The sequence below is a fragment of the Lycium ferocissimum genome, chromosome 7, assembly GCF_029784015.1.
Source record: "Lycium ferocissimum isolate CSIRO_LF1 chromosome 7, AGI_CSIRO_Lferr_CH_V1, whole genome shotgun sequence".
In the NCBI taxonomy this organism is placed as follows: domain Eukaryota; kingdom Viridiplantae; phylum Streptophyta; class Magnoliopsida; order Solanales; family Solanaceae; genus Lycium; species Lycium ferocissimum.
The window spans coordinates 52,582,550-52,595,257 of record NC_081348.1 but is presented as its reverse complement, the minus strand read 5'-3'; the positions used below and the strand labels follow the sequence as shown (position 1 = coordinate 52,595,257).

Here is a 12,708-nt window from a genome sequence, read left to right as displayed (position 1 = left end):
AACTGGTTAGTCAAAAATGGGTTCTTCATTTCTGTTTATTTGAGTTAAGTGATCTTTTAGCTTGAATTCTTAGTGATTAAGAACAGAGGGTGTTCTTTTTAGCTTTCTACTTCATTTGCTACTTCTTTTTTTTTTTGGGAGAAGATGGGAAAGGGGTGTGACGTGGGGCGGTGGAGAGGGGATTTGGCCGGTGAAGAATTGGGGAAGACAAGGGGTTTTTTCCCCTTTTTTTTTTAAATTCAGATTTTGGTTTTTATTTATTTATTGACATGTCATTTTTTGATTGGCCTGTAAATATATAAAATGCCCTTCACGCGCCTAGTTTGAGTGCAGCACAGACGAGGTGCCATGTAGGCAAAAGGTGCTTACGTGGTATAAATTGATGTGAGGTACAACCCCATTAGGGGCCCAGTCTGTGAGAAAGACTTTTGCCAATCTTCTAATAACGACTTGAAATTGCACCATGCCACTACGTTTGTGCGTGATTGGGTAGAATCAAAGCCGCCAAAAACTAGAACTATATTTGAAGTAGTTACACCTGTTCTCCCACCGATTCGAAACCGCCTCAAGGCGCTGAAATTACTCAGGCCACTTCCCTATATATATACACACACAAAACAAACAACTGAGTCTTCCTTTTGTTTAGCACTGAATGTCGGTTTCCCCTAGGATCGTTTACTCTTTCACTCCCAAACTCATTCTTCCATACCTCTCTTCTTCTTCGAGAACCTTCCTCCACTTTCATTCTCGTTTCCTCAACACATTCAGTACCTCATTGCTGTTCTCTCCACTCATGCCTAACAATCAGGTATTAATATTATTACTCCCCCTCTGTCTGCCGAACACCCTCGACAAAAAATTACTGTGTATTTATAGGCTAGATTTTTTGTGTTTATATACATATATTAACTTTTGAATACCTGAGCAAATGCAAAAGGATAGCTCAAGTGGTCCAGGGTGTTCAAAATTGAATCTAGCATCTAAGTTTGATTACCAGTAATAACATTATTTTTTATATTTAGCTTTTGTTATTTTTTCCGAACCCCCTAATCAAAATTTTGAATCCGCCACTGTCTGTCCGTCTCAATTTATGTCGTACTTTTCTGCTTATTGAGAGTCACTTTGACTAATCTTCGTGGCTAAATTGGATTAGATTACAATAACAATAACTGTTATAAAAGTAATATAAGATGCAATTCCTCTCACGTAAATTTGATGAAAAACATATATATATATATATATAAAGTTGGTCAAAGGTCACAGAGTTTGAATCTTGAGAAACGAAAAATATAACATAAATTGGGATAGAGGGAGCATGTTTTTCTAATTTTATTGGGCTTTTGATCAGTACCTCGCTATTCTCTCCACTCATGCCTAACAATTTGGTATTTTATTGTTACTCTCTCCGTCTGTCTTAATTTATGTGATACTTTTCGTTTTTTCGCTTATTGAGAGGCAGTTTGACTAATCTTCGAAGGTAAATTTAATTAGATTACAACAACAATATACCCATTGTAATCCCACAAGTGGGGTCTTGGGCAGTGGTGGATATTAAGGGGTTCAAAAATATAAAGAAATAAAGACACCAAGAATCCAAGGGGGTTCAACATATACATAAAAAATAATTTTAACCTTATATATACAATAATTTTTTGCGGAAGGGGGTACGGATGAACCCCTGACCCCTTACTAGCTCCGCCCCTGGTCTGCGGAGGGTAGGATGTATGCAAACCTTACCCTACCTTTGTGGGGGGTAGAGGCTGTTTTCGATAGACAAATTGAATTGGATTAACTAAAAGAAAAGTACTATAAAATGCAATTCCTCTCACGTTAATGTGATGAAAAAATACATTTTCAAATGTTGGTCAAAGTTCACACAGTTTAAATCTTGAGAAACGAAAATTGTTACATAAATTGGGAAGGAGGGAGTATGTTTTTCTTCATTTATTGGATTGTTGATCAAGTTTTACATGTTTATTTCTACATTTATTGTGTTGTTGATCAACTTTTAGTATTGGTGTTGGCATTTTGCCAGTTAATAGAAAATTCTTACTTTAAATTCTCTTTTTGCGGTGGATGTACTTTTTAGGTTTCAAGACGGAAAATGTTTTGTTTTGACAAAAGGTGGCCTAACACAGCGAAACTCAATGTTAGATGGCCACTCATTTTTAAAATTTTAACCCCTTTTGAAAATCACTATTTTTGTCACTTCCAAAATTGAGAATCTGTTGCTTTTGAAAGTACCATTACTTTTTGGTACGGGTGTGGCAGCTTCTCAATCTCCAATTTTTTTTTGGTTTCTCACCCGGTGTCCGGTACCCGCATCGAAGCCCGACTATATCCGGATTCACCGCGTAGGGCCCATTTCTGGGTAAGCGCTCCCTATCAAGGATTTTATCATACCCAAGGCTCGAAGCCGAGATCTCTGGTTAAGGGAGGAGCAGCCCCATCCACTTGACCACATCCTTTGGTGGTTCTCAATCTCCAATTTTGAGATTGCATTCTAAGAGAACGAGTTTTTGATAATCTTAGGAATGTTGTAATTATGATCTTTTGGGGTTAAATTTAAAAGAAATTCTACTTCTGAATTTGCAAGAGGGACAGATATTAAGGATTGGTATAGCTGATCCAATTAGTTCGGGATTGTGGGGGTAATCTAGTTGTTTTCTTATCTGTTAATATTTTTCATTAAGGGATAGAAATCCAATATTTTCTTTAAATTGGAAGTCATAGACTGGCTAGGAACTAGGAAGGTAACTAAACACCAATGTCCACTGTGTTCTGTTTATATTCTGTTTTGGAACTTTGATTATGTTTTATGCTTTTATAACTACCGCAATTGGAAACCATTCTTTCATTTGTGGTTCGCTGGTTTTATGAAAAGCTCCGTACTTCCTTGAGGAGTATGGTAGTGGTGTCAGACCTTGTCTTTTCATAATATTTTCTCTTTGCGACATCATCACCATCACCTTATATATGAGAGCTTCTTGTGCCACTACACTTGCGTCCATTGTTTGGTTAATTAGGTGGGACTAAGATAGTTGTGGAGTATCAATTCTGTGAATCTTGTTCTGCATTTTTTTTTTTTTTGTCATAATATGTGAGTGCATCTAAAATTTGCATGTAGTTTAATCAGTTTAATTTCGGAAATGCAGAGAAGGGGTGGTTATAAAGAACAAAAATGGCAAGTGAGACCAAGTTCCAACAATGCACCAGGCTCTTCTTCAAATGGCGAACCTGTATGTGCTGCAACTACTGAAGCCATTACCAACCATCTGAATTCCTTGAATATTACTGAAAGCAGTGCGCAGTCTAGTGCTCCAGTCGCATCTCTTCAGTTTAGGAGCGTTGGGTTAGCACCCCAATCACCGGTGCAGCATCAAAAAGTCATCTGGAAACCCAAATCATATGGAACAGTGTCTGGAGCCCCAACGGTTGAAGCTGAAAAAGCACCAAATGAACAAAAAACTGCTCTTTTAAGTAAATTATTCAAGGGTAATTTATTGGAAAATTTTACTGTAGATAACTCAACTTTCTCGAGAGCCCAAGTAAGGGCCACCTTCTACCCAAAATTTGAGAATGAGAAGTCTGATCAGGAGGTAGTGATCTGTCTAACTTCTCTTTCTCTGTGGTTCATGACGCTTAAAAGTTGCGATTCATGAATAGTAGTATGGTTTTTCAGATTAGGACAAGGATGATAGAGATGGTCTCCAAGGGCTTGGCTGTGGTGGAGGTATGACTCAAGCTTGATTGGCTTTTGATGTTATGCTAATTTAATTTCCGTTTATTCTTTTATTGGGAAGGTACGTTTTCCTTGAACAATGTTGATTCTAAGTTTAGTTTATCTTACAATTCGCGGTCCTTCATCAAAACATCACTCTAGTTTATAAGATACAGACAGCATTTTCACTACCTTGGTCATTTCTGTAGCTGGGTTATCTTGTCATACTCTCCTTTTGTATTCCTTTCTTCAATTGTTAAAACTTGTTTTTTATCTCAAAAAGATTGTTAAAACTTGTTTCTTATGGGTGTTTTTATGCTGCTTATGCGGGAAATAGTTTTTTTCAGGTCTCACTTAAACATTTTTTTTCAGGTCTCACTTAAACATTCTGGATCTCTTTTTATGTATGCTGGGCATCCAGGTGGAGCATATGCCAAGAATAGCTTCGGGAATATGTATGTTTGCTTATGGTTACTGCATGTTTTTTGTTTTAAACATCTTCTCCTTTAGGAACATGTAGTGTTTGTACCTATAAAGAAAAAGGAACATGTAGTGTTTGTGCAGAACCTTGAACTTCATTAAAGTGGTCATGCAGCCTTTGCCATGTTTTGTTACTACTTTTATTCAGTTCTTCGTTAGATTTTTTTAAATTTAATTTTGATTCTTTCCTTCTATTAGCCCTGACAACGAGGTGGTGTTGCATTTGCAAGTAGTTGAATATTTGCATGCCGTCATCTTTCATATACGAAGATTATTGGTGTAAATATCGTTCTTTTGGTAGTCTTAATTGTGCGCTCAGTGGTTGTTGCTTTAAGCAGCGTTGTCGAGTCCTGGCTGTGTTATTGTTAAAAAGCAATGAGCTTGAGAGGGACTTCATATGACATTCATCGTCCAAGTGTGATAAACTCATCAACTACATTTCTGGACGGTTTTATATTGTACACCGATGCTTCTTATTTTCTGTAGAGAGTGATATAGGCCTGTGGGATATGTCGCTCGGACTCTTCAAAAATGCTTCTGGGCGCGCATCGGATCCTCCAAAAGTAATGCATTTTTGGAGGATCTGAATGGGTGCCGCAACTTTTAGGCAAGTCTGAGCAACATAGCCTGTGGCACCATTTACAGCAAATTCATCCATTCCACACCTCCCTGGCCTTCTATATTGTTGGATCATCCATTACCTGGTAATCATCATGGTGGTTAAACTCTTTGAATCTCAACTAAGGTTTGCTGTATTATTTGCATTTTGTAGCTATACTGCCGTTGGTGTCTTTGTTCTTGGACGGATGTTTCGTGAGGCATGGGGTACTCAAGCAAGCAAGAAGCAAGCAGAGTTCAATGAGTTTCTTGAGGTATTGAACTAAACTTGTTCCCTATGTAGGAGAATTCATGGTACATACTTTATAGACGTTGCTGTTCCTTTCAGTTCAATGTTTTCTGATAACGAATGAGCCTCAAGAAACTCATCAATGACAAATATAGTTTAAACCAAAACAGCTTGCTGCTGTACAGTTTTAAGGAAGAGTTGGTGTAGTTTATCAGGAGAGAATAAATTTGCTCAATCTTAGGTCTTAACTTTTAGTTTATTTTCAAAAACCTTAGCTTAGTTCAACCTCATGCACTTGAAATCCTCTTTATCTGACTATTACTGAAGGTTCTACTGTTTTCTTCCTTTTGTTTCTACTTGTAGAAGATTTGTCCTTTGAATTTCTTGTCTTCTGATTTCCTCTCTTGCTCTATCTTTTTTCTTTCTGGCCTTTATTCTGTTTGATGTGCAGAATTTATTGGATGCCCTGACTAGTTACTAATTATGTGTGTGTATTGTCTAGATAAGATGGAGTGTCCAACCCTGTTATTCATAACTTAAGCAAAATGTTTAAGTCATCAAATTAGATTAAAAAGAATCTGCTGCCAAAGACTGGAATTGAAGTCTAGGGATTTTGTCATCATTGGCAGCGAAAAAATTCTGCACCTCCACCATCATTTAAATGCAATTGTCCATGAGTAGATGAATCCATATAACCCAGACAACTGAAACTCTTAGTAAAATGAATCCTGATGTTCATTTAGTACTCCTTAACAAACCTGGGATCTGCAGGGTTGACACAAAAAGGGGAGAAGCTGAAAGAGTTTGTTTGATCGAGAGGAAGAAAGTGACAACCAATATTTTGGGTGAAGGGAGAAGATAGTTTCTTAAATGATCGAGATCACATCCTCCATGGTTCAAAATGCCATTGAATGTGGGAAAAAGATAGAAAGTTGTTGGATCAAAGTGATTCTGGTTAATAGCTTGTGTGGAAAGCTTTGAGCATGAATAAGAGTATGCACTGATGATTGAGGTGGAATTAGGATTGGAAAAAACCTAGTTTTGTATGAGAAAAAAGAACAAAAAGAAACAGAAGCCCCCGGATTAGTTTGATAACATGTAAAGCCTAAAAGTTATTCCCATGCTTGTCGGAGTTAATGCCAATCATCTCTCCTTTTTACGAACACAAGAAGTTTGGAATTAGCCGCCCCCAGGGCTTTGGTCAGTGGTAAACGGATTAGTCCACTGACAGAAGCATGTTATTTAAGTGAAGAAAGGTATAGGGGCAGACCTATCCATTGATTTTCGAACCGTGCACCACTGCCCCTCATGGATTCTCTTAGGTTACTTAAAAAGAAGCTTGAGATTTAGTTTACACAGGAATAAATTCAAATTCCTAACTAGGACTTGGCACTCTATATATTTTCTAGACATTCAAATTCCTAAACTATGCCTACACCAGGAACCAACTGCCTTTTCTAGGATTTTACCTAACTATGTTACTCTGTAAAAGCATTGAAAATGCTACCGAAGTTAAATTCTGGGAAATAATGGTTATTTGAAAATAGAAAAAATAAAGGAGCCTGAGATGAAACGTTAGGCTTCGGTAAACCTCTATGTGTGAGCAGCTGCATAGAGTAGGTCTTGCACTAGAGTTCTCGGGGAGTAGTTTTGTTCCCTCTATTTTAAATTTTCATAGTGGCAATAATTTTATTGGTGCAATCATCTCTTGAGTGTGGTTGATTAGGTCGCATACCATCACTGATAATGGGATGTCACTTTATTTGGAACAATCGCTCTAAAAATATCACTATGATGGAATGCCAATTGTCAGAGCTTTATCCATTTCATTCTCAACTGGTGTTATTTTACTCTCTTGCATCATGTGTTATTTTCACTCTACATTTTGTCAATCTAGATGCAAAACCATTGTGAAAAGCTCTTGTTCTAACTTCTTATCCAAATTAATAAACCTTGGATGTTGCAGCGCAATCGCATGTGCATATCAATGGAGTTGGTCACAGCGGTATTGGGGGACCACGGACAACGCCCACGGGATGATTACGGTAAGGTTTCAAAGAAAGCCTAACATCTCCATGAAATTATATCCTTGAAAGTGGTCATGTGTCTTGGTTTCAAATGGTCTTCTTCTTGTTTCTGGGCAAGGCTCGCGCACCTCGACTAATTCCATGAGGTAACTCTGTCCACCAAGGCTTGGACAGTTGGGAAGAATCACCTAGTGTTTTTGCTTTCGCTGGGATTTGAACCTAAAACCTCATGGTTCGCAACCCATTTCATTGACCACTAGCCACACCGTTGGGTGATCTTCAGTCTTTTAAAAGAGTAGTTGACTATCTTTTGGGTGAAACTGGCTCTCGACTCTGTGCTGGTCTTAAGAGATAAAAATCTATTAGTTGTGTTGAACTTTCACAACTAAAGGATCTGTAGGTGCTTGCTATGTAGGAGAATCCTTCATAGTTTGGAGGTTACATGAGAACGTGGATTTATGTACAGTCTTAGCACCAATTTTTTTGATATTGCAAAATGTATTTGTTTTTTGACAATTTTTTGACAAGGTTGTTTATGGTTATGTGTTTGTAATTGATTGTTATGACTTGCGACATCTATTAGACTGCCACCGTTTGCTGATACTTTTTCGTATCTTTCTTTTGAATAGCTGTTGTGACTGCAGTCACGGAGTTGGGAAATGGAAAACCAAAGTTCTATTCAACTCCCGATGTAATTGCTTTTTGCAGGGAATGGAGACTACCAACAAATCATGTATGGCTGTTCTCAACAAGGTATGTGTTTAAGTGTGCTCTGGTTTCATATTTATTGTGGAAAATATTAAGTGTGCTCTGGTTTCATATTTATTGTGGAAAATATTAGCGTAACAGTTGATACAAGCAACCATTGGGTTTATGACCTTTACTTTGGCGAGTGAAAGTACAGCAATTTAGGAGACTTGTGGCTGGAAAATTGTAAAAAGTAACAGGACATTGAAGGCTATCTAGTATCTGCCAAAAAAAAAAAAAAAAAAAAAAAAAGAAGAAGAAAGAAAGATAAAAAAAGAAGTTGAAGACTTGAAGTATAGATGCTTTGACATGGATCATTTTCGTAGTATAGCAATGTAAACAGGAGGAAGGAGGAGGAGTAGGTCTATGAATACTTGCTAGTTTTCCATAAGAGCAGAAATTATAACCTCATAGCAGCAGGTTCGCTGCCAGGTATTGCATTTAGGCCATGTATGGGGTTGACTGTGAGGTGGCTCAAGAACAAAGTTATGAGATTATTGGCTGATAAGCAGCCGCATGCAGCATGATGACTTATGCTGATGGTACTGGTTATGAAGTTATCTTTATGCTATGCTACATAGCTGTTCAATTTATTTTGAAGGACTCACACGAAGTAGTCATATCTATGTTGCACTCATTTGACACAAGTGCATACAAATGAGGACTGCATAAATCATAGTCTATAAGGAGTGGCAATTAGTAGTACACCAGACTTTTAGGAGGACATAGATTTAAAGATATCAGGCGCAGACTGGCTTCAGATTCTTGTTCTAAATCTACAAGCATTGTAGTACCAACGCGGTCTTCTATATGGGCCTATCTGTTATAGCCTTTAGTGTTTTACTAGTATGAGGAGTATACTTCCTTTCTATCAGTTCTTAACACTGTTCAGTGACATATATCACCGGTGCATGTAACTAGAAGTTCTTTTAATCTTCAATGTTATTAACCTAACCATGGCCTTCCCGTTTGCTGCTGTGAAAAGCTAGGTCATGTGGCAAGTGTAATACCCTTTTTGAATCGCTTTCTTACTAATTGAAGATGGTTGCTTATTCCTTTATTCAGTCTCACTGTCAATTTCAGAGGGGTGTTTCACATTGTCTTATTTTCATCAAAAAGAAGGAAATATAAAATTTGTGTATGCTTCTGTCTTATTGAAATATGAGAAACTGTCTATTTCTGAAAGATCCCTTGGTTTCACGTGAAGGAAATCAGTGACTTCCTTCTTTGCTGCGTTTGATGCACTCTGCGAGGAAGGTACAGCAACATCTGTTTGTCATGCTCTTGACGAAGTTGCTGATATTTCTGTACCTGGTAAGTTTTACATTGGACAAAACATCCTTTAAATTGTTCAGTTGATTTCATTTGATTGGTCATCTTTTGTGCCATTTCCATGGCCTGTTTAATGCAATCTCATTCCAGTTTCATGCGACTCTAATCTTTTGGGTGGTGGTTCACCATAAGAGTGTATTACACTAGTCTGGCCTCCCAAAAAAAGTGGAGTAGGTAGTTAAAAAGATGTCAGATGATCATTAGGATATAAAGTTGTACTTATACTTATTGTATGTCGCTGCAATTCTGGAGAAGGAAAAGTCTCTTAAGTAATGAAGTGAAGTAACTTGTATTTAAGTAATCTGATAGATGATGATTTTGGTTGGATGCAGTGCCATCCATCTTCTGAACCCCTTCATATACCTTATTATCATCATGGTATCCCAAATTCTATCAAGCAAATCACTGCTGTGATTAGGAGGGTCACGTAAGACCTAATAAGGACATACTATGCAAGCATACTGCCAAGTTAAGTGTGCAAATTTTCCTTGACTAGAGAAGGAAGAATGAGAGTGTTGGAATCTTGTATTTTTCTGTTTGTCGGTTAAACATTTTTGTTCAGTGATGCTATGATTTCCAGATGCAATAGTTAAGGCAACTGTCACTCATCGTAGAGTTATCTGTTTGAAAATTAATCTTCAAAGTATGAAGTAATAACGACGGAAAGCATCACACAAATTGAACAAGTATTTAATTGCAGAATCACATTGGCTTATTTGAGAAGGTTGAAGAAATATTTAGTAGGGTGGTACAAGATTTACCTGAAGGTGTTATTTGAATACTCTTTAATCCTCCCTGTAATATGTTATCTTCATCAAGTATCTATTTTTATCACCAAGAATCTTGAGAGGCTTCAGAAAGGAATATTTTGTGGAAACAAATGCCGAGATGAAAATAATACATTTTGTACTAAAGGAGATCACATCTCCTATGAAAGTAGGGGGACCAAGAGTAAGATTTGAGGGGGCTCAAAAGTGGATATGATGATTCAACACCGATGAAGGGACACTATGCAGGATAGTCACCACAAATAAATACAGAATTCAAGGAGGTGGGCCGAGGAGAGAAGATTCATTATGAGAGAGGGGCATGGAGGGTATCATTTTGATGAAAGGTAAAAATATTATTAACAAAAGGGCATGAAGTGTGGAACATGGATCAGTGTGGCCAAGACCTCCTACATATTGGACTATTTAAGGCATATTGATTCTAACCATATCAAACTAGACACCGATGATTATTGCACAACTACATCCATACGAAGTAGATGGAGAAACTTTTTTTGGGGATGTGGAGTTTAGAGAACATTTGTAAGATTGGTGATTTAAGAATTCCATCTCCTTGTGGTATTGTACCAACCAAAATATATTATCACTGGACCACATAGAGGCTGAATGAACGGAGTAAACAGATTTTTCACGGTTTGGCCTTTTTATCACAGAGCTTCGAGGATATTGTTTCCTATACATGGCTAGCTGCGTAGTGAGCTATTCTTTCATGTTTATGGATTAATCTATTGGTACGTCTTATGCGTTGGGTGTGTAATTATGTGGTCTTGTACTTCAAATTTTTGTTAACGTTCTCTGTATTTGAAGAACCTGTGCGAAGACTAGTCTTGTCATAACTAAAACGAGTACGTCAAGGAAAATGAAGGATTTTATATAACGTTGTCCTCTTGTTGCATATGAGAATATGAGTACCAAGAAGATAACATATATTATATGTGTAAGATGTGGGAAGAATATATTATATGTGTAAGATGTGAGAATATGCCTCATGCGATTATCTGTATATATTTGCGATTGACTTTTTGGATATCTTGTATTAGTTCTCTTTCAAATCTGTTCACTTGGCTCTGCATTATTTTTTTAATGTTGTCTGTACTCGTCTTTGAAGTAGTGTTTTTCTCCTTCATACTTTGGTTTGATGTGCAGGATCGAAAGACCATATAAAAGTGCAGGGTGAAATTTTGGAGGGCCTCGTGGCTCGCATGGTAAAGCGTGAAAGCTCAGAGCACATGGAGCAGGTCCTGAGAGATTTTCCTCCTCCTCCATTAGAGGGTGGTAAGCTGATTTTTTCCTATATGGTCCTACTAAATCCTCTATACCAATATTTATTGGCGTTGTTGAGTCCCACATTGGTGGGATGAGGAGAATTTGGGACTCCTTATATGGTCTTGGGGAACCCTCCCTCATGAGCTAGCTTTAGGTCCAAGGTCCATTTCGTTAACAGGGGTTTACACGTTTCATTTGTATGCTTTAAATTAGTGAGAAGATTGTTTTATTCGTGGTGCGATTTTCATTTGAATGGTTAAAGGAGTCTAAATGACAGTATGAGTGACCCACATTATCTTGTGACCGAGTTTTGAAAATGTATCTTCTATTCATCAACTAGTTGTCTTAAGTCTCCTATAATACACCCAAGTTGAACCGTGAATAAATTTCAAGTATATCTGGAATATGTTTCATCCATACGAAGAAAAGCATGAAAATTCAATGTTGAAGTGGCTCAAGTAGGACTAAGATGAATAAAAAAGATGTACCAAGTAAATACAAATAGGTAATAGAAATATCCCTCTCGAATAATTCATGTGAGGCAGCTACCACAAGTTCGACTCTTTTAATTTTCTTTGGTTGTGTGTGCTTTTTATCTTTTTCTACTTTTGTGTGTCCTTGATGTGAATCAGTTTTTTTGCTAGATATTTGGAACATAGGTCCTGATGGGAAAGTTTATGGAGTTGGGGGATAATCCTGCCAGAGATATAAAGAGCTCCTAGTAATTTCCATTTTTATTTTTATTTTTATTTTGTATAATATTGGACCAAGGACCCTAAATGGAGCGACATAGTCAATGAGGGGTCATATAGCCGACTCCAACTTACTTGGGATTCAGGCATAGTAGTTGTGAGACATTTGGTTTTATTTTTTGTTTTTATGTACATAATTGTTTTTCTTTTTTCCAGAGGGTTTGGACCTGGGACCTACATTACGTGAAATTTGTGCTGCAAATAGATCAGAAACGCAGGTAATGTCAGTGTGCTTCAGCGGGGTAAGAGCAGTTTCTTGTAACCAAAGTACTAAACTCTATGTCTCTTCTACGTACAGCAAATAAAGGCACTTCTTCAGAGTGCTGGCACGGCTTTCTGCCCGAATTATTTGGACTGGTTCGGAGATGAAGATTCTGCCTCACATTCAAAAAATGCTGATCAATCTGTTGTCTCGAAGTTCTTACAATCACATCCTGCTGATTTTTCTACCAAAAAAATACAGGTTTGGGAAAATTTCTGAAGTGAATCAATTATAATATCTCCTAAACAATTTGTTGATGTTATTGTTGGTTGTTTAATTCTTGATAGTCATCACTGGCCTAACCAAATTAGTCTCGTCTTACATACACAATCATATTATAGTGGTGCGGATTTCCAGAAAGAGATCTAGCTAGCTTGCTAGTAGTCGTATATTTACCCTAGTTGTTCTTCCCTAATATTGAGCTTATCGGATCACTCTCTTTTTGTAGCATGTTCAACAAAACCTCATTTTAGCGTGATTGCTATC

General features: G+C 37.4%; 1 protein-coding gene and 1 pseudogene across 1 annotated transcript in view; one reads left to right on the top strand and one right to left on the bottom strand.

The window, feature by feature from the left end:
- The first annotated feature begins 623 nt into the window (after positions 1–623).
- LOC132065635 (tRNA ligase 1) overlaps positions 624–12,708 on the top strand; it is a 28,175-nt gene continuing 16,090 nt past the window's right edge. Inside the window, exons 1-11 of the mRNA XM_059459115.1 lie at positions 624–808; positions 3,156–3,599; positions 3,683–3,733; positions 4,094–4,176; positions 4,974–5,073; positions 7,015–7,093; positions 7,705–7,828; positions 9,030–9,136; positions 11,089–11,217; positions 12,117–12,178; positions 12,259–12,423. Of these exons, the coding sequence (XP_059315098.1) occupies positions 653–808; positions 3,156–3,599; positions 3,683–3,733; positions 4,094–4,176; positions 4,974–5,073; positions 7,015–7,093; positions 7,705–7,828; positions 9,030–9,136; positions 11,089–11,217; positions 12,117–12,178; positions 12,259–12,423 (1,500 nt within the window). The 5' untranslated portion in view covers positions 624–652. The remainder of the gene's footprint in view (positions 809–3,155; positions 3,600–3,682; positions 3,734–4,093; positions 4,177–4,973; positions 5,074–7,014; positions 7,094–7,704; positions 7,829–9,029; positions 9,137–11,088; positions 11,218–12,116; positions 12,179–12,258; positions 12,424–12,708) is intronic.
- Positions 6,099–6,214, bottom strand: LOC132065868 (U6atac minor spliceosomal RNA; annotated as a pseudogene).